This window comes from Diprion similis, chromosome 6 (assembly GCF_021155765.1).
Source record: "Diprion similis isolate iyDipSimi1 chromosome 6, iyDipSimi1.1, whole genome shotgun sequence".
Classification (NCBI taxonomy): domain Eukaryota; kingdom Metazoa; phylum Arthropoda; class Insecta; order Hymenoptera; family Diprionidae; genus Diprion; species Diprion similis.
Window position 1 is genome coordinate 14,237,790 of NC_060110.1, and position 22,832 is coordinate 14,260,621.

The 22,832-nt window shown below is 42.9% G+C and overlaps 1 protein-coding gene across 3 annotated transcripts; it reads left to right on the forward strand.

Annotated features, from left to right (window-relative positions):
- Positions 1-9,816: 9,816 nt before the first annotated feature.
- On the forward strand, positions 9,817-20,848 carry LOC124407506. Of its 3 annotated transcripts, none has more exons than XM_046883714.1 (5): positions 9,817-9,932; positions 14,345-14,417; positions 17,702-18,041; positions 18,112-18,271; positions 18,345-20,848. In XM_046883714.1, exons 2-5 carry the CDS (start codon positions 14,394-14,396, stop codon positions 20,698-20,700), a joined length of 2,880 nt encoding a protein of 959 aa, XP_046739670.1. In that variant the 5' UTR covers positions 9,817-9,932; positions 14,345-14,393; the 3' UTR covers positions 20,701-20,848. The 3 variants fall into 3 exon arrangements, with proteins under 3 accessions (XP_046739670.1, XP_046739669.1, XP_046739671.1); XM_046883713.1 differs by having other exon boundaries at positions 9,835-10,226; XM_046883715.1 differs by having other exon boundaries at positions 9,837-9,954.
- The last annotated feature ends 1,984 nt before the right edge of the window (positions 20,849-22,832 follow it).

The following is a 22,832-nucleotide window of genomic DNA, read 5'->3' on the forward strand; positions in this document are numbered from 1 at the left end:
CGCCAAACTGTGCTGGAATTCAGATCGCAGGCGGCCAGGAATACTCTAATTTCCAAAAAAAACTTCAGACGTCGATGCTGCCTTGCTCGTTGCCTATCGTCCATTCGACGATGTACCGTTCGGACGCGGAGAACAGGAGCTCACCTCGTAGAAATCCCTTAAAGGCAATCTGTTGCCCGGCTCCAATTCCAATGTCATCATCAACCGCGATCCTTGTGTGTATAGTCTTTGACTGCTTCGTTCTTCTCACAATCAATTATTTATTGTTGGGGGCCCCGTTACGTAGAGGCTTCTAATTAATCGATGTTCTCGTTATGCAGCTCTCGTTATGAACATTCACATCCAACCGATGTCGCGTTTTAATACTCTTTTGGTAAAACCCTGCTTATTTCGTGCCATAACGATATTGAAGGCTGGGTTGTTAAAAAGAATGATGTATGTTGAGACGAATTATTCACCAACTCTATTATTTCAAACGTGAATTGGGTGAAATTTGTAATTTATCTTGATTGTCCATATAGCTTTTTCGTCTAGACATAACGTACGTATTAAGGTATAGTTATAGTTATAGGCAATTTTACGGTATCAGCGTTTAGGTTGGGAGGGTAATCCAATTCTGATATCGGTTTTCAATTCTTATCTCCCAGCGGTATTTCAAATGAGAATTTCTTTCCCTGTAGGGTGATGGGGGTCCGCACATTGGAGATGATGAATGGGCAGATGAATACCCCGCACATTCCATCCAACCTGCTCCCCGAATGGTTCGTTTCATAAACGACGACAAGAATCCCTGGAAAAATGTAGGCGAACCATTTCGTGTAGGTAATGTCGTGATTGTTGAAACGTTGGAAAAGTGTACAGTTTTAACGGACGGGCGTATTATACCAGCCGCAACCAATCTCGACGAGATTGAGCAAATTGCAAAAGGGCGTTCACAGGCCCTCGAGGCCCTGAAACCCAGACTATCGAGTCTTCTGTGGTTCTCGCTTGCAGAGCGACACGGTTCAACGCTCTTGTTCGGTCGCTTACCTACTATTAAGAATTACCTGGAATTTTCACTAACGATAGAAGATTCTCACAGCATTTCGCGAATGTATTTCACAGAATATATCTCGAAAGATCCGCCACTGCTGTCTGGAGTCTCCATAACCATTTTAAGACGCGATGTGCAAGTCATTTTCACACCCTAGTCGTAATCCCGGACCCGCTTGACCTCTCGCTGAATTTCGATTAATTTAAATCTCCAAGCGAGGCAGTTTAATTCCCACGTCTCCTATCATTAAAGCCCGTTCCGCTCACCGGGACATAATTTAGTCCTGGTTTTAACCCATCTCGGTCTCTCTCTTATAAAATTCTGATACGGCGTATTGTAGGTGCAGTTTTATAGCAATTGGCTGGCTTTTGGCGTGTCCAATTTAGATTATACATTTTTATGGTTTCCGGACTTCGTCTCTTCGTTATTCGACAAGTTGTCAGAACGTCGTTAGCTTTTATCTCAATTAGCTTTGAAATTATTATGAGATTCTACAATCTGTATGATTCAAGCCCCGGCTTACTATCCAGACTGACAACCCTACAAAACTGCAGATTTGATATTGTCCGTAAACCTTCACCTTTAAATCGATAATATTTAATCTAAACTCAACAGGGAATTCATTTTTATAGATCGTAACTTTGAACACCGATATAATGGTGACCATACATCGTCCAAAGGATTGTTATACGTTACATGTTATCAGCTTGATATTTCAACATTAAAATCGCGTGCCTCATAATGGATGATACTTGTTTTCTCGTTGAGAGCTTTTTTCATTTGCTTTTTTTAAATTCTAAACAATACATTGAGTATAGACGACGAAGTGTGTATTCATGAATGTCTTTATACATCGTTTCAATCGCACTTATCTGAATAATTCGAAAAAAAGCAGCAGCAAAGATAAAAAAAAAAACTCGACGCTCGAATAAATCAAGCAACTTTTAAGAGCCTAAACAACAAATGAAAAGGCAAGAAGCGAAAAGAAGCTAGAAAAAACAAAAAAACTAAGCAGAAATACAGAATATTATACAACGCAATAATTTTGTGTAATGTGCATGTGGTTCCATTTACAGATCTTTGGTAACGGATCTTTCTATACAAAGCGTTTCACGGAACATACCCAAGCCTACGCATACATGTATACCTCATTTCATGTTTGACAAATCGGACAGATTCAGGGGGGACGACTGCAGTGAATAAAATATGGCAAAATAGCGTTTATTTCATGCGCGAAAACCTTCAATATAATTTTTTCTCTCTCTTTGAAACACTAGTTTGGTAAAATCTCTTGATGTGGGAGGTAAGCTGAAATACTTGTTGGGCAAATCCGGTGATTTTCAACGAACCAAAGTACTCGGGGGACTTTCGCTGGCTGGCTCCGCGCCTGGGCTAACCGGTAGTTACGTTCAAGATGCGCGTTGCTCGCGGGAGGAATCTCACAGGATCGAGTGGAAGGCGTTCGTTCGTTCGTTCGTTCGTTCGTTCGTTCGTTCGTTCGCGTGGCCCACGGGGAGCTGACGCGCCGAGTAGAGGTTACTGCCCGGGCGCGAACACCGGCCGCGGCCACCCGTTGCATGGACCGAGGCACCCGTCGTCGCCCTCGCCCACGAACGGTGGGCATCCAGGTCCAGCAAGCAGCATCCATGGTCGGAGGCTGATCGGAGACGCGGAGCTGAGGAGCGAGCGACCTGAGCGTCGCCGATGAGCACCGGTTGACCATGTGCGAAATGGCCTCGCTCCCCCTTTTCTTCCACCGCCGAATGATCGCCTGTCTAGCCGTCTTTGTCCCGCGAGGTCTGCATTATACCTACATACCTATTTCTATCGGTGTAGTACAGGCCTCGCTTAAATTGAGCAGAAATCGGCTGACAGATATTCTCGTGATTCCATGGCTTTCTGTTATACTGTTTTATAATAAACATGTATATATATATATATGTACTCAACGTGCAAGTCGTAAAAATCGAAAGTTGTTTTACGTAAAAAATATAGCTTGATCATTCGAACTGTCTCCTTTTACTTTATTATATCACTGTCAAGATTCGTTTTAAAATGCAGTTTGTTTTTTAGAATTCATCAAATGACCATTATATGAAAGATTCTTGAAAAAAAAAAAACCAATAATGTGGTAAAGATTTTGGAAAGAAACAATAACTTCACTTGACACTTATATTCTGGTTTACAAAATATGTCAAGTTGTTTTATAATTAATTTCTCTTACCACTCTGCAAAAGACTTCAGTTCATTCGAAGGCAAATAAGAATTGTACTAAACAAAAATATTTTATGTGCACGTAATTCAACGCGTAATTTGAACAACATCGTGGCTTGAGTTGACTTTCGTTCCTAGCATAATAATTATTCTTGTTTTTAACCTGATTGAGATTTGAATTGAAGCGACTGGTTAAATCGCAATTCTGTAGTGATTATACTGCATATATACTGCTCGTAGAACAAACATAATAAATTCCGAACAAATATTTAACGATTTGTATTCGTAACAATAATCGTGACACACCGTGTGGTTTTATTCTACCGACGTGTACACAACGCAAAATGTTATTCGAGTACAAAAGTGCGTGGTTGCAGGTGTGAAGTATTTGGTCACGTATCTTTTCAACCTTAACACGCTTACTAGAATGTTGATTGGTCTCTTTTAATACACTTTCTTTCTAACCTGAAGGCTGATTAACAAAATCTCGTTTCTCAGTCAGAAAATTGACAGAGAAATGTAGGCGTTATCGGTAAATTGACCATCGAAAAAATTCCAAAGGCAATATACCCGAAATTATAAATGTAAATAATCTATCTGCCAGATATAAAATATGATATTTTTTTAATTAGTCCAAGAAAATTTTGTAGGGATTTTGTTTGCAAGTATGAATAACAAGCTCAAGTATCATGCCCGTAAGCAGATCGTATTGAGTAGGTTTAGCCAACAGATATCTTTGGTATGTAACTGCATTTTGTCAAAGTTCAATTTTGCGATAACTTGAAGAAGCTCAGTTACAAAAACATCGAATTATAATAAAATAAAATGATGAGAACAAAAAAAACTGTACAGTATGCCCCCGAGACTCGTTCTATGAAGGTCTAGAAACTCGCGTACTTGCACTAGCTACACGAGATATCAGAAGATGTCTCGACTCAAGGTCTTCGGCTGCGAACGGAGAAAGTGCCAAGACACGCTCTCCACTGTGACCGACGGCAGGAAGAGCGATGATGCATCAACGCAGTCTTAATTGGATTTTCTTTACAAATTCTAATCAGCTCTAAATAATGAATATAGAAACGTCTCATAAATTGATGGTAAAAGCTTTGCGAATCGCTTGTCACTTAGGAAGTAAATCGATATCGGACTTTCTGACTTAAGAGTATCTTCGGAATTTCGGAATTATCGAAGTCTGAAATATCCCGCAGCTACTCATGTATGTCGGCGGCGTTTCAAACACTGATTTTTTACAACTTTTCTTGTTTTCCATCTCTCGAAACCTCCAAGATCTTCCCTATGATAGACACAACGCGATACGGTCGGCGCATACAAATCGACCGAGTTCATAATACTCGTTCATTCTCGCGTGCAGACGGCGATTCCAGTCGTTCTCCGCGCCGACGTGACGATGATAATAACAGCGGCATTAATGACACTGAGATAATAAGGACGAAAATAACTATGGCATTCTGGAGTAGGTTAAGGAAATTATAAATCTACCAAATAACTTCAAAAACTCAGCTTTGCATCTTCGAATCATTCGGATATTAAGGAATAGCGATGCAAAAACTATGTGGCTATGTGAGCTAGTTCCTGTATTCTTTTTACTTAAAATTATCTCAGGTGAATACCTTAAATACAACGAGTCCGGTGATGAACAATAATGAATTTCAAACGATCAGGATCAAGCCATAATTATTTATTGCAATGAGAATATAGACATCACAATCGAATTATAGCCTACATTATAAGAGATGATTATTATTTATTGACTGACAAACTACATTCAACACGTGACCGTTTTGTTAAAGAGTGCAGCAATAAAAATGATTGGTGTGAAATGATTTCTTTCTTCGACGCAGATGAATGACTGTATACAGCTAGATTGCTACAGAAATAATCGTTCTATTATGCCTACATTTACGGTGTGTAAATAAGTAAGAGGTACGAATGCAGTTCGACATGCGTTTACGGTGCAGGCGGTGCCTTTTAATCGCCTTTAATTAACTCCACATCGAGCAGCTCGTACTCTGGCACAATTGCGAAACGCCGGGAGTTAAAGAAAAGCGAATCCATATGGTGTCATGTCGGTGCGGGTAGAAGGCGACCGCGTGGGCACCCAAGGCCTCCGAACTCGAAGTACAAGTCGCCATTTACGGGCAGGTACAGCAACGGAGGCTGAGAGAGAGTGTCAGCCGAGAGGAGAGATGGCCGCATGAACCCTGCGGGTAAAAGAAGCGAGACGAGCCTAAGCGATGAAGCAATGTGGGGGAAGAAGATGAAGAAAAAAGTTTATACGACGCGAAAGAGTAGACTCGAAAGAAGCGTTTTTTTTTAATTGAAAGCAGTGATAAAGAGAAAAAAATTATAATAACCCGAAAGATGAAAAACTGGTCCTCTTCCGCCGCTTCTTCGTGCTCACGTACACACAAGAGCCGACGTTTACCGATTCAATTAAAAACCGAAGCGTACGGCTGCTGGATTACATTCCACCTGTGTAAATCTGCCTCATATATATATATTGTGTACGTAGGTACATAGTTCGCGATAATTAAAATTCGATGAACGTCATTACATTTACTTCAGGTTCAATTTGCTAGAGGAGACGATCGTTTTTGAGAATAATTATTCGTTCTTAGAGTGAATCATCGCGTGAAATTCATATGCAGTACTCGTGCGACCGGATTTCTCAAATGGAATTTTATTTTGTAGAATTAGTTATTTTTAGCCATGAATATGGCGATTCTGGCTGTTATGACTTTTCGACACCGTAATTTTTATTTTTTTGTAAGTATGTTCTTACCTTGTCAATTTGGCAATTGACTGAGATATGATTTCTGCAGCTGAGGTTCCGAAAGTGAATTGTCATTCCTGAACGTCGCGTCTAAATAGTTCATGCCGAAATAGTTATGGTTCACTCTCAAAGTTTATGCTTTTAGAGTAGATGGTACGATACCAAAGGTTTCTGTGATACCGTTGGGAGAAATTTCTACAGTACACTTGACGCCCTGTGGGATAGTCGGATTACACAGTAAGACACGCACGTGAGGGACTTTTCCTACGTGATCCGGATGGAAGCAGCTGGGTCTGTAATTCATAAGTCGAGCAGGCTACATTGTCAACCTTCCGACAGTACGGTGGAGCAAACAATGATACTGACAGTGTAAGTATACGGTAGGGTAGAAGAGTCAACCACGTACTCTTCGAGGCAACGAGTCTATTGCACGAAGCACCGTTAAATTTTATAAGGAAACGTTTAATGGTTTCCATAGTGCAATAGATTGCAACATCCCTAAAAATCGTTTGAACCTTAAGATAGATATTTTTTATCCTCCAAGGTGTTGACGATTCCGTCAAATCTGTGCACTCTAAAAACTGTAAACAGTTTTTGGAAGAAGTAAATAATTCTCCAGGTGTACTTCTAGCACGTACTGCATTAAATATTCATCAAATTAAGTCTACCTGTGACTTGTTAAACACGTTGAGGATACTCCGATTTCATTCGCATGTACTGACATTGTTTACAGAAAGTTTTAAACCTGACCTGAAAAAACACAAGAAACAATGGCACGATGTCGGTTTAATCTCATTTTCATCGCCTTTGGCCTCTGAGAGGAATCTTTCTTCTGATACTGAGAGCTATAAGGATCCGTGCAAAGCGGCGAGGACGGAAGCGAGAAAAAAGAAACGAAAACCGAGCTACAGGTGCAGCGACAATAAGCGACGACGAGGGAGTGATTAACTGACCCTTCGAAGCGTGACCCTACCCACCTGCGTTCCGTGCCCCTCACAATACCCGAAATCTACCCACCACAATTTATATTATATACATATCTTTATACACCGTGCTCTAAAACATGCACGAGGAGCATTGCGCCCTCGAGACTCGTATAAGACCTGGTTTGAATGAAATTAGGATAATGTGGGCGCGGGGGCAAGGAAGTTTCATTTCCGTTTAGACGATTCCCGGAAGATTAGACCTAGCTTTTCCTTATAGTCTCGTTTTTGGTAACGCTCGTTATTTTTTACATTAATTTCAGCTCATTTAAGTAATCGAGGTGATCGTGTATGACAACATTTTGAGATTATACACTAAGGAATATATTCGTTGAGGTTCATTGTGATATTCCTTCGACTGACTTTAATTTCCAAATTAAACTGCATGTAAATTGGTATGTAATTGCAAAAAATATTTTTTATCAAACTTCGATTGGTATCTATTTATTCAAGTGTACAGGGTAAAGACTGAGAAGCGTAACAATGCGCTTTACATGCTTGTAGAATTTTACTTTTGTTCGGAGAAAAGTAAAACGTCTAAAAAAAATTTGTACCGTCTTCGCAGTTCAAGATGACTATCCTTTTTTCATTCGAATAACAAGGTATTTCAATTCATCTACCGTATAAAACCAATTTTATTGCCAACTCAAGAAAAAGTTCCGATCCTGCAGGTATTGATTTGATAAATTATGACACTGTTTGACGGTTCACCACCTTGGAAATTAAAAGTAACTCGCATTGAATACAATTCGACATGTGAACGGTACATTATTCTGTAACACCCCGTATACCCATAGGAGAATACACACATACACACGCATGTTTCAATATGAAAGTTAGGCACACCTCATACATGCAGTAAACGCATCCTGACCAAGGTAAATCTAGCCCATCTAATTGCAGGGTGGCGCAGGGGTGGAATAAAGGAGGAACGGCAAAGGGAGGGGGACGTGAGCCGGAAGTTGTTAATGAATTCGTATGGCTTAGGCGTGCATCTGTAGAGGTGAAACAGTGCGCAGGAAAGCTTCGCACAGCTATATAGAATTTGAACTTTGAGGAGAGTAGGCGGTCCTCATTTGCTGCTACCCACACGAGCCACCGTCTGGATAAGGCAGGTAGAACCTTCAGCCTTGGTGCAGGATCGGGTGCATGTGTGCCAGCAGTTAGATTTCTCGCATACGGTATCAAAATCGCAGGATCATTAAAACCGGAAAGATATTCATACCCGGCTGCAGGGATTAGTCGAGCACACCGAAGCACGTATAGAGTTCGTGGGAGCATGACGTGAGCACGCGCGTGTTGAAGCCTGGTATCTACAATTGTCAACGTCTGTTGTCTATTCGTGCCTGAAATAACACGTCGAATGATCCTCGTTTGCAACGGCGAAGCAAATGTTTAAACACCAGATTACGAGGTGTGAGACTCGCTAGTGTAATAAATAGGCTAAAAAGTAGAAATTCGGAGGACATCCACTGCTTCTGTTCTTCGTTTTGTGAAATTTTTGTCAAATACGCTACGGTTTGGAAGTGGAGAACGTGACTCATCGTAGAATATTATTATTTACTATTCAATATAAACAATCGCTCAACAGTAGCAAGAAGTGGCTGTTATACATAAATTTCATCGGAATTTAAAAGTATTCCGATCGTTGTTAGCAATTATTTCTAGAATTTTTTTCAGTTGAAGTGAATGTGTGCAATTAAGTATCGGTACTCCGATAGCGATTGCCTTAGGCGTAGGAAACACTTGAACATTAGGATTTGCATTGCTTAAAGATTTTGTTCGTAACAGTAAACTGCGACAGCTGTATACACACGTTAAATTAAATTTCCTGATGGGCGGTAACTTTAAAAATTCTTAATCACTGTGAGAAGGAAATGAAAAAAAGTCAGTTCCAAGAAAACGTAGCATCGGGTACCAGAAGTGGATACTTTTTTTGCCATAAGTGGTTCTAGAGTTCTATATTTTATTTGATGGAAGAATTCACATGCGGTATAAGTGCAAAAGGAGGTTATATTTATACGGTATAATTACAGTTATTATTGGAAGAAGCTTTTACAAATGAAATTGACACGACGAAAGCCTAGGTACAACAGCTGTTGTGTCAATCTTTATCAATAAAAAGTGTTCATCGTTGTTCTTTCGTGCTCTGTAGTCGTTTTCGCGATTTCGCATGCGGTATTACGCGTAATGGTTAATTATATAAACCAAGTATCTTGCTAAAGATGTTAAATCATCGACCGTTGTGTAGAAATATCTACTTGCACAAATATCAATGAAGTTTCTAGAGAAGAAGATTCGTAGAATCATTTTGTTCCGCTTAATGCACTAATCGCTGTGCAATTCGAAGTCTGCAGAAGCGTCGCATCTGTCGTGAATCAGCGGGAAAATCGAAAGGTGAAATTGAAATGATCTTAGTTGATTGAGAAGTAAATCGAAAACGGTGGTAAAGTAGATGGAAAGTGTGGGGGAAAGAAAGTGATAAGAAACGTTATAGTAAGGAGAGTGAGAAGAATCAACTGGGGAAGATGATTTGTTCTGTGTTTATTGAAAGAAAAAAGAGACCGCAGGAAGCGGGCACGGGCCTTAAGTGCATGATGTACATGTACAATACCACAAAGCGACTACGCCGTTAAATATATTCCAAGAGAGAAAATGCGATTGTTGTTCAGGTGAGAGCAAAGAGAGAAGGAGGGAGTGGCAAAGAAACCGAACCGCAAAGGATGGAGACACTGGCCACTTCAGAGGAAGGTGGGGAGTCCATCATGACGGCGGTGAGGGAAACGCGGGGAAGTTTGGATCAGCAGCCTGCAGTTGCCGTCAGCCTCGCCTCCCAGTGAGCCAAGCTAGTAGCGAGGCTGCTTTGCCGATTCGATACTTTTTTTCATTTCACAAACGAAGAAAAACGGTGTGTGTTTCAACGTAATTTGGTCTGTTTCTTCCCTAACCGATTCACCGGCGAATTCGCATGTAACCGTAATTAAATAACCCCGTAACAATAATCCGATTTAAGAACCAAGTTAACCGATTCATCCGGTTCCGCAGTTGTCCGAACTACGCGCAACGCCTAACACCTCGAATATTCTTTCCAACTAAACGCAAACACGCTATAACCAGTAAACGATCGTCTTCGACGAGTGATCAATGTGTGCGGAATAGTGCAGTCAGTTCCCGAGACCCTCGAGGAGACCGAGACGCTTGGGTAAGACTATTTCTCCGGATGCTGCACCGAGTCAGCCGTTGCCTTGCGTACACATTATGCGAACGCGAGATGGCCGTTAGGAGTGCGACATCGAACTCTCCCATCCGATACCCGGAGCGAAGGCCGAATAAATAGACGACGTACGTCACCTCCGTGTATGTAGTATGGATAAATACGTCGTGATTATGTACCGTGACCGAAGCCTCCAAGGTTTCCAATTTTTCCGATCTCTCTCGCGCTGTTTTGCAGGCCACAATCAACACTCACGAACTTGTAGCCACCTTTTATTACGATTATTTCAAGTGACGCCTGTGTGTTTTTGTTATTTTTATCTCTCGACCAGGTTGCGTCATGATAATGTTCCGTCGTTACCACCGCGCTCGCATTCGCGTTGTACATCGTTTCTACGTCAGTCGCACACACGTGCAAGATACATGCAAGCAATCCACGCTTCTGCCAGCTTAAAAGTTGCTCGAACGGTTTTGCACGGTGTGAAAGGATGATTTTTCTATTTATAGACCGATCATGGCCGAAAACTCACACAGGTACACAGATCGCAAGGACCTACAACGGCGATGTTCGAACGAATAATAATTGTACGAAAGAGTTTGTGGTACTCCGAATATCGCGTGCTCCTGAATCATAACGACGAACCGCGTTTCGAAGTGGTTCAAAAGTCCCCGGAATAATTCTCCGAATGACGCGACCGCCATGTTGGTTCTCGGCCGAAATGACGTCATTGGTAGAGTCTTCGCCTCTCCGCGGGTCCGGTCCTCGCGTCCGTTCGCCACACGCCGTCCCAGTCTCTTGACACGTAAGTGTGGTCAGCTCACGCGTGTGTGCAGAGCGTAATATGCGCTGACTTGAAATACACGATGGCTATCTGCCGGGTTGTCCGTGTGTTGGGTACACCGTTCGTATCCACGAGTATATGGCGTGGCACAGGACACGAAGCAGTGAAAGTTAGCCTTTGCGCAACAATATCGACTCGGCCGGTCTTATTTGACGCCTGAAACGAAAAAGTTGGAGCGCTTGTTGGCAGCACATGTACCATGTTTGTGTGGGCACACGAGTATAACAACATACTGTACGTTCTTAGATATCCTATAGTATGTACATAAATTATAACGTCCATTATGATTATACCAACATAGATTCCTACACGCGGGCTGTCGAGCTGGAAAAAAATAACAGTCACTTCACGACGCGAGATCGTATAGAGACAAGCGATGCAGCAAACGACTTGAAGATTATGAACCAAGATTATACGAATTTAACGTTTCCAAGGTCATTTACACAAACTGGAAAAAAACGGATACGGTTTTCAGAGGATAGAAATTCGGCATCTCACAATCTTAATCGTACGACAGTAATCGAATTCTGTAGCTATACATACTATCTGGTGTCAATTCACAGAATATAACATTTTACCTGGTGCAAAATGGAGGTAGTTGGAGAAGAGTGTGTAATACTTTTCCTAGCCTTACTCTGCATCAATTAAAACTGATGAAAGTTTCGTTAAACTACAAACAGGTTACACTCACCGCTGTGGAACTTGAACGGTTTTCTAGCTGTAACATTCATAAAGGCATATCGTTCGCAGTTCACGCCAGCAACTTTGCGGCCTTCTTTCGAATGATCGAACCGCTAATTAGAGACTCCGTAGCGCAAAGTATATACGAGTTATTCCATTCGCGTCGATTAACCGAGTTGTTGATTAGTTCTGAGAAAAATACAAAATGATTTGTCGGTGCATAATGGTAATGGAAACCCTAATCGTGCTTGGAGGTAGTTGAAGATGAATTATTAAACAGAGTCGAGTGCGACGTCAAATTTCTTCCGCCAAGCTCGATCGGAGAATCGACAAGCTGAAAAATTTCATTTAGTTCCACGAAATATCAATTTTCTCGTCATCTCGCATCTCAGTTGCCATTCAGCAGTTATGTTGCTAGGAACGAATTATCCAAGCTTCCGGTGTCGCGTAAGCCGTCGTGACAGTGTCGACAGTTGAGACAATCCGGGCGATTGAAACCGACCAAAACGAATGCACGGAAAAATCCACTTTGCGGAACCGCAGAGACTGGGCACAAACCTTCGGACCAAAAACGGCCGAGGATTTTTTTCGTATTCCCGCCTTCGTCATCCGCAATCCGCGCGCTCTCGGACGATCCAACGGTACCGATCACCCCAGCTCTTGTGCCAGGTTACACTCGAGTGCGGAAGAACAACTGCATAGCGAACCTCACCGTCCTGAGGAAGCTTCATTCGAATCTACGAGATGTCCCAGTGCACTAATATGGCGGGGCTGAAGGCGGACAGAACCGGGAGCGAAACCTTGCGAGAAAAGGGCATTGGAATTTGGTGATTGTTTTGCGGAAATCGAGAGGTGCGACCGGATAGTTGTCACAACGGCAACAATGAGTGTTGAGTCACGCCGTGCCGTAGACTTCTCATTAATTTTTCAAAAGCTCTTTCGTTCTCCGCCCGAATTTTCAACTCACGACGTCAGTAAAGTGGGAAGAGGACGGAGAGGGGCGGTGCTTTAGCCCAGGCATGTCAAGAACGATTCAGCCCGCAGCGCCAACAGCCGTCACGTATTCTTCATAAAATTATTCTTATTGGAATATCCATTATTCTTGTGTAAACATGACTTGTGGATGAGCCGTGAATTTTAATGGCATAATCGCGAATGGGATAAAACTATGAAGTGAATTCGAGTGCCATGGATACCTCTGAAAAATGGCTAAAGAGAGCGTTTTCTTTTTGGGATAGTTGTAGAGGGGGTCGTGGTCTTTGCTCGAATGCGTGAGGAGCGAGGTGCATGGCTCGGTACCTGAATAATGAACGGATGGAAGCATATACGACACGGGAACAAAGAAGACATACGTGTTACACGATTTTCCTTGTTGACAATTCATAACGAGTCATGCTTGGAACTTCTTCTTCTTCTTCTCCTCCTTTCTCGTCGTTGGTAATAAAACTTTCTATCTGCTTCGATGTCGCATCTACTTTGCTGGTCGACGCGTTACGTGCTGCATGTTTTTCGAGCCGGAAATGTCGAAGGTCGCCTTCGTATCGCCGTGCGATGGATTGTCTAGTCTATAGATTCTGTCTTTAACAGGCGTGTAAGCTCCATTCGTCGGGCCTTCCTGTAGTCGTCCTGATCGCTGGCAGACCAGTTGACTTACGTAATTTTTCAAACCTAGGTGTGTTCTTGCACGAAAGCATTCGCGAGTCAACTTGCCTGGCCTCTATTTATTCGGACAACGGGGCGGTTGAAAGACGGTAAATGTATCGTGACAGCAACACGTTCTGCGCCTTGTCGCACTGTTCAAGCTCCCCTCAGCGGCGCATTTATCACAGTTCTCGGCACAACTGCAACCCGCCAACGTGCATATTTGATCATGATTTATTTACTAAACTCGAGGGAGCTGAAAAAGCACCCTATTTTAAAAATTCAATATCGTTGATTACTCTTTCAGTATCGAGTAAGTAATTCGTCTCTCAGATTACGCGGTTTGTGATTCATTTTGTAAATGAGAAACTTGATTGGAAGAATATTCTAACAGCAGTTGCGAATTATTACTAACCGAACTAGCCAAGAATGATTACGTATAAGTTGAAATTTATTTAGTTTGCGGTTTTACCCATTTCACGTCACAATTTTTCGTATTAATTTTGAACGTGTACTGAAGATCAACGGTACGATTAAACATGCTAGCCAACCAAGTACAGTTAATTGGATGTGTGAGCACGGTAAAAATTTGACATTCGTAGTATTGATGCGGATACTAAAGTTTCCTTCATCATCCTTTACTGAAATAATTCTAATTTTGCTCACGAACAGGGTACAACAAATTTTTCCAATACAATCCAATTGATTCCTGTCACGATTGAAGAGTGCATTGCCAGATACTTTTTTAATGAATACCAAACACTATATAGAATTTCGAAAACAGCGTATAGACTTTTTTCATTACGTTCGGACAACAACGTGTAAAGTATAGGTGGTGAAAATGAATATATGTAAAAAACAGTCACACACCATATGGAATTTTTATGCGTGTACAAGTTTAATACAATTCATAATTTCTTCACGATTTAAAATTCTTTTGCAGAACTTCCAGCCATGGGACGGCGATGAGCCATTAATTTACCTGGAACAAGATGGGTCATCATTACGTGAGCAAGGTAATAAAACAGCATATTCGTCACGAGTATGATATTCGATACGAAGAAATATTTTGATCACAAATGAAATGCAAATGCAAATCCAGTGCATTGCTGATAATGTTGATACATCATCTTGCTAACGAAATTAACTAGAATGGTTAGGGTAACGGTGTCTGGCGCACCGGAGCATGTACCGTGAAGAAGAGGCGAGCGAAAAGCCCATTGTTAAAAATGGACGAAATTTTCATCCGAACGTTCCCTGAGCGTTCGTCAAACTTTCATACGTATAAATGCTGAAGATGAATGGACTTAGGATTAATTTTTCCGGCCCCCGTGAACTCGACTCCTCTTTGTACCTATACGCAATCTCCCTGAGTGAGAGATGCTAATATCCTTCGAGGAACTGAAACCACCGGAAGATTCCCCGGAGCAAAGGGAAATCTCGAGGGATGTACGCCGACGTGAATGCATTGTTTCAAAGTTGGCAGACACACTTGAAAGTCGTCGAGGAGACGACCGTTTCTTACACAACGCTTTGCAGCCTTGCTCCAGATACTTCACTGACTGACTGACTGGATTCTGCAGTTAAGTTTCACGTTTCACGTTTCGCGTACGTCGATACGGTAGGAATCTAAGCTCCGTACACACTTGGCGCCATTCGGTATTCGATCACGTACTCCAGCTCACATTTGCCTAACCCAGTGGTTACGCGACCTGGGACTCGACAAAAAGCACTAACGACAAACACTACCGACGTCGATCCACCATTACGTTAAATTGAAAATCGAATTACCGTTGTACATTTCACGGCGTGGTGCGCTTCTGCGAATTATTATCCCGTCAATCTCTCAGTCATCATTAATTGTGAGCCACGAATCATCCGTATGTTTCCAGTCCGGACACTTAAGCTCCGATCTCTGCCCACACGTTTTTCATCGAGTCTGACATCATCGTCCAGTTCCTGCCCCTACACATACTAACGCGCTGCAGCCAGTTACCTACAGCCATTCACAGACATATATATATATATATATATATATATATATATATATATATATATATATCATGTATATTATAGGCACGCATTTACAGAGCAGTGAGAGGCTGCGCGAGGTCTAAGCCCTACCGCGAATGCTTGATTAAGCGACCGAATCCCGTTAGTGATTTAAACTTAAAAAAAACACGCTATCGAGCGATTCAGACTCGATGAACTCAGAGTTAAATTATCACAGATTAGTCTGAAGGTCTTTTAGAATACAGTTCTACCTCTAGAAGTGATGCAGAATCTTCATATTTATTTTATTAAAAATTACCCCCGAGGACATGCTGCATGCTTTCGTGTCATGTATTTTACGGTGAGCTACACTCAACTCGGGCAAAAATATGTTGGTAAGACTTACTCAGATCGTATCTTTCCTCTATAACCGGATTGCCCAAGGTCGGAAACTGTTCACACAAAAATGCCGTAGAATTTATGCGACCCGTATCTCGGATTTTGCTGGCGAATTGGCAATCCACCGTTTAACGTGGATGACGTTACTTACCGATGACAGTGAATTGCAACGGAGATCCCTGACTGGACCTCGTTCCCGACGACAAAATAACTGCACAAAAAAGGGCCACTGGCTCCAAGATCGTCGCAGAATTTCACGGTGGCGAATCCTACCTTCGTAGGAAATATCAATCCTTATAGACGACGGACAAGTCGCCGCGCCGCCGTCTTTTTGTTCTGTGTGCACAGATATCAACTAAGTAGTGCACGGAGGAAAAACAGTGGCAGAAGAGAGAAAAATAGCGAGAGATTGAGGCAGAATCGGATACGCCGTATGGGGACACTTTTCGGTCGGAGAAAGATCGTCAAAGTGATCGTAGGCGTAGGTGTAGGTAATCAAGTATGATTCGAAGAATGGGCGAACATAAAAAGGGGCCGAGAATCCTTGGAGTGGAATTTCATGGATTTTCTCCGAAGGAGCGCACCTCAACGAAGCCAAGGATGTCTTTTCAGATTTTGATCCAAACTATCGGGAATAGTTTATTTTCACCTGGTTAAAAAACGTATTAAAATCGATTGTCTTTGTAGTGAGCTGCACGGTTTGCGAAGACGATTTACACGTCTATTTAGAAAGATTTTCCCTATGCACATTATAGAAAGTTTGAAAAATTATAATGAAATTTTTATTATCTACAGCCTGATACAGTTTACAAGTTTGCTGATCCTACAAATCTTTTCACTTCAATTGTAACCGTAATGATAAGCTTAAACCAACGCTGTTCAATATATTTTGATCAAAAGGATTGAGTCCATTCTGCGGTATGGAAAGTAGTCGCCCACAAGTAACCTTGCGAACAAGGACGTTCAATTTTAGTCACAGTAATAATATAGCATCTCATTTTACATCAGTATGCGATTCTAAGTATATCCTTGCTGGTCAAATGGTGAACTTTGACATTTTAGGAAATTATAAATTTGTACAAAACCAATTTCTTTTTCAGACGTAAACACGTACATAAAAGTCTACGTCTAGTTATATATTATTCGACGAAAATCGCACCGTCCTTTGCTAACCAGGTCGTAGTCTCGATTCTTGTTTTTTTTTACACAAATTCAGCACCACTGGATTCGCTCAATTTTGCGTCAAACTTTCCAGCACTTCGAAACGCTGGAAGTTATCGCTTCTTTTTCGTTTTCCATTCGTCAGAACGCGAAGCGAGTTTAACCAGTACATTGGAATGCAGGCTCCTTGCAGACTGTCCAACGCGCATTGTCCTTGGGCAGTTTACAGCTGCGTACGTGGAGTGATCGTATATTCTCAATCACTGCTGGTGAAAGTGATTGTGTAGTCCGAAGGCAGTGGTCCATATTTGGACCATGCTTGACGCAATTGGTTTCATCAATTGATTGAGATTGGTTGATACGTTGGAATTACGATCTTTGCAGATTATACAAAACTGGTCTTAGCGAGCGCTAGATAGAATATCAGTATTTTCCCACTGGGGCAACTTTCGCTGGACTCTAACTGGGAAAATCTCATTTGTGCCGTCGATGCGTAACGTAACGATCTTATTTCTAGCTACTCGGAGCTGGTTGCAAATTACATATAGTTCTCCATATCTATGGATCTTTTATCCAAGTATAACTTTGGCAATCAAATAGAAAACCATCAATTGGATCTGAAAATCAATAATTGATATAACACTTAAGAAAAATTTAATATCATCTAATTGGAAATTTTTGTTGGAAACGTTGTGGCTTTCGTTAAAAATTCACAATTATAGTTTCCTATATTTTTTGTTACTTTCAGATGACGCTATACCTGCTGATCCCCGTGTTCGGGGCGTTATTCACGCAGGTGTTGGCTCAGAGCAACTATGCTTCCCAGGCAAACAGCATCGAGTACCAGCCAGGACTCCCGCCTAGTACCATTCTGGACGGCAAAGTCACAAAATTGGACGACATTTCCTCAGACATATCCTTAAATCGTACTAAGGCTCATCTGAACTGTGCTCAAGGCAGCATGGAAGTCGAGCTACACTTCAATGAAGCATTTTACGGTGTAGCTTACGCTGACTTTGATCGCAACAGTGCCTGTATGGCTAGAGGAAACGGCGCTAATTCTACCAAATTGGAATTACCACTTAAAGGTGTGCATTGCTTGCCACTTGAGGTATCCTTGAGTTCAACTACGTAATAATCACCATCTTTTTAATGTAGGTTGTGGCACGGTCCAGGATCCCCAGCGTGTTTTCACTAACAACATAGTGGTGCGATTCCATCCTGGTCTCGAAATGGAAGGTGACGAGGTTATTACCATTGTTTGCAGATACCCTCCTCCAGTGGTACTAGTACCACCCGCAACGCAGCGTATAAGAGTGTGAGTAAATGTTTGATTAAAAAGTATTGGCTGGGGTAGGAATTGTCAATAATCATTATCGGTATAATTACAGCGATGAGCCCACCATAGGTCCTGTCCTGCCAGCACCACTCCAGGGATTCCAAATTCTTCTGGTTATCTGCGCAATCTTATTCCTCACGCTTCTACTTCTTGGCTTGGGCTGTTCGTACATGTGCCTGAAGCGGAAAAACGTCCGCGTTATTCACCGGCATCCGTTCAGCACCGGATCCGGTTCTGAAATAACAAAAATGTCGACATCATCCCTCAGCAATTTGTCCATGATTGAGGGTCTCAAGATCCCCAGGGCTCACGCGCTCCTTCACGCAGCTCCGTCATCCTCCGGAAGCGAGACCAATCTTGTCATCGACCATTCAGATACCCTTCCCAGTGACTATCCGAGTGAGAGCCATTCGGAAGTTGACGAAGAACGCTCCTTACCGGTTTCCTCCGCTGGATCCTACGACAACAAAGCTTTCATGCACCAGCAACAGGCCGAGATTCGCACGCCGAGTTCGCTCTATTCGGAATCGGTGGCGGACGCGGAAACCTCGGCAATGACGGCCGCCAATGCATCCAGAATTGCAGTTCCTCGACACCCCGTCGCTCTTCCAATAGAACCCAAATTCGACGTACAAATGAGAGTGAAGAGAGCGCCACCTCCGCCACCTAGTCCATTGCCATCCGAGTCCGACGCAAGCATCGCCCTGGAAAGAAACTTGACGACAATTTTGGAAAGAGAAGAGTCCGCCAGATCGATGGAGAGTCCAGTACCACCTGCACCTCAGATGACCTCATTCTCCTATGTTCCCGAATTGCACTATCCTCCGAACGCCACCATATCCAGACAGCAGACACCGCCTGTGTACTCGAGGATTCTAAGGAAGCAGGCTGAGAGAGAGGCGATGGAACCACCGATGGCTATTCATCGTCCCAGGTCATTGACCTCGCTGAATACGGAATTGACGGATACTCACTCCCTCACTGAAGTTACCGACAATACTCACGCTAGGTACAAGGTCGCCAGCATTCTCGCACCGACGCCACCGCCTCCACCATCCATCGGGCCGAGCACGCACACGACTGTTTTGCACCATGAACTACCCGCTGAACGAGTTGAGCCTCTCGTCGAGCCTGTGGTCGCTCAGAGACGCCCGGAAATTACGACACACGAGGTCGACGATGTCTTCCTAAGAACCGTGACTGAGAAGCGGACTATAGAGGACATCGAACGTCACAGACGACAAGTGACCGAGTACCATGCCAGACCGCAAGTCCTTCCAGACCCGAAGTGGGACGTGACCATTCGAAACTATCCGACGGAGGAGCTTCCACCACCTCCTCCCGAATGGGAGAACTTCTCTGACATAAGCTCGGCGTCTAATCTTACCATCACAAACGACCCAACGCCTCACGAACCCGAACCCGAGCTGCTTGATATGGTCGATACGAACATAGAGCCGACGTACACACCCAGGGTGGAAATGCCGCCCAGAATGATCGACGAAGATCCGGTTCCAAATTGGAGCGTCCTGATACGCGTACTCGAACCGCAACACGCGGCGGAATTGACGGAAGAGGAACGCGTCAAGTGGCGAGAGATAATCACCACGGAAAGCACCCTCCGCACTCTCCTTACCGAGGCTGTGGTGAAGGAGGATTACGAGCTGATCAGAAAGGATGTGCGATACACGAATCTATTTTCATCAGAAAAGTGGGACGTGATCATCAGGATTCTCAGCCCTCCATCTTCGGCTCCGCCCGGCAAAAGTGGGCAGCGTTACAAGCGCGGAAAGGGTTCCGAGTGGGACACCAGATCAAGAAGGTCGTCTCTTCCAACGCTCTACGAGTACGAGAGTGACGGCGGCAGTTCAGTCAGGACGCTGACCCAGGACCAGCGACAAGGAGGAGGAGCTCCTCTTCCTCCTGGACGCTACAGACGCCTGAGCTCAACGACTCGAGGTGGCAGCGAAGCCGACCTCAGGTCCATGTCAGAGATGACAGTTAGGGACTTCGCCAGAGCGGATCGCGATGATCTGACCAGTCTAAGCTCTTACGAAGGCGAGTCTCTCGTCAGGTCGTTGAGTCAACCGAGTCTTGCCAGGTCCGGTTCTGAGTTCACAGAACACTGGGGGGTTCCCAGAGGGACTTGGGGTGGCGAGGACGGTGTCAGCTCCGCGGAAACGACACCACAACCCGTGAGGCGGATGCCCTATCAACAACACCGCCAGGAGGTGACCTCTTCCGTCTTTAGCAACGCTCAACAGGGCGTAATCACTACCGGTGGAGCACCGGGGACGCAGGGAATGGTCTTCAGGGAGGCCAGGTACTCTGAGACCGTTCGAGAAACCCAGCAGCAGGGAAGTTCCAGTTGGTTCCATGACGACTCGGAACCGGAAATGCAGATCTGAGGATCTTTATGATTACGAAATTAGGGAGAAAGTGATAAAGATGCCTATTGACGACTCAGCGTCGTCTCATAGTCCAAAATCAAAATAGATTATCGAAAGGACTTTTCCGAAAAATTCACCTTGGTGCGCGATTTTCTTTTAACAATATTGAAACAACGCATTTGGCGAAGGTAACAATTTCATTCTCAATATGTGTGTATTATCGGCAAAACCCTAAATCCGATGAAATAATTGTGACACTGTTTTTTCGGCATATCTTATTTCAACTTATTGCATTATAACTTCTAAGGGATCAGATTAATCTTCAAAATTGTATTATTCAATATTATATATTGAAGAGAAAATTTTTATAGATTAAGCTTGATCTTGAAATGCATTTATTGGCAAGTCGTAAACGAAATACAATTTTATTCTCATTCGCATATCGAGAGCTTTGCGTTTATTATGAAAAATATTCCGTCCCAACTTTAATGGGAAAATATTACTTTTGATTCGATATTTTCATAAACGTAGCAGTTCATTGTGCACTTGGTACTTACTCGACAGAAACAGAACCATAAAAAAAGAAGAATTCATTATGCAAAATGTACACCGTAACCGGTTGTAACTATTTTCGTCGGACGTACGGTATATAAACTATTTTTAAATTGGTCAGACCAGTTTAACGGATTTTAGGGTATGAAGTCCAGTATGCAGATGGTTATACATGCAGAGACTAACGGCACTCCTTAAAAAAGAAGTTTGTTTTGCGTGCTGAATTTGTTCTATCTGTACCAAATGTGCCACGAATCCATAAAATGACGTAGTGTTACAACGAGTTTACAAACGGTTTGAGAATCTTATTGTCAACGGCCAAGTCACAACTATACTGTAAAGATCAGACACGCACGAGGGTAGCTAGCAAGTTATAATTTCGTTCAACTGTTTGAAAATTTAATTAAAAATCCCTCAGTTGCGCCCACGTTCGTTCTTTGGCCGTTGGTCCCTTCCGTTTGTACTTCCGCTTTCATCCCTTGGAATATCGGATCACAGTAAGAGACCCTGCGGAAATTCCCGTTGAACCCCGTTGGTCATTCGGATGCGAATACCGCCTTCCAAGTACGAGACCTGTCGCCATTGTCAGGACAACGGGTCTTCTTTAAAGCTACACTGCCAGACCGAACTTCTGAGCTTCCCAGGCGTAAATTAATGCTCGCTCACGTAGGATCGTCATTGTTATGATAATCGCCCGAGCTCGACAGATCAGCTGACTTGCTAACGGACTTGAAAATCCGTCGGTACATTTTCTCGGCATTCGCCGAGCTTGGCGCTCCTGCGTCGCGGTTCAACTTAACCATTAACATTCAAATTTCTTTTATTCTCGTAGGTATATAGACATTGCCCTCGCTAAGTTGGAGAGAATTCGAACTCCCATTATTAACGGGGATTAATCCGTCCTGCGGTTCACCAAGTCTTGCCGCGAAAGTCATTAAAATGATACGTTTAAATTAGCATTATAATTATAAAGTTTACGGCTGGAGCGAGACTCTCGTCAACTAATCTACCTTATACGTTCTATTGAGGAAAGGGATTTCGTAGCATCGCTCACAAACTACAAGCCAGGCTTTACACTAGCTACTCGCATTTCCCCCGGTTTAATCCCTCCAACCTCTGCCCCTCCTTACTTACTTTTCAATTTTCATTTTAAACCATTCTTGAGGGTGCGAGTGGGACTGTAGAGTTTGGCTTCAAATGTTTTTAAACTAATAGGATTAACAGGACAATAATTTTATGCGTAACTCAGACTTGGCTTCCTAACAGGAAGGTCAGACAGATTTTGAAAGTCTCCAATTACGACGAGAGTAAAATGAACCCGACTTGCCGAAGCTTGGCCACTTTCGAAACTTGACTGACCGTATTCCCTTGCGATCGCTAGTGATAATAGGATTAGGTAAAAAGTGGTGCTGGGTTTACGCTTAACGATTAGTTAAGCTACGATAAATTCTATACCATTCGTATACATAAACACACATGTACGTACCTACCTACCTACCGTATTCAAACTTTATACTTACCAGTAGATAATATACGCATACTGCAAATAGATACATGTATATGTGTATGTATGTATGTATGTATTCAACAGATATACG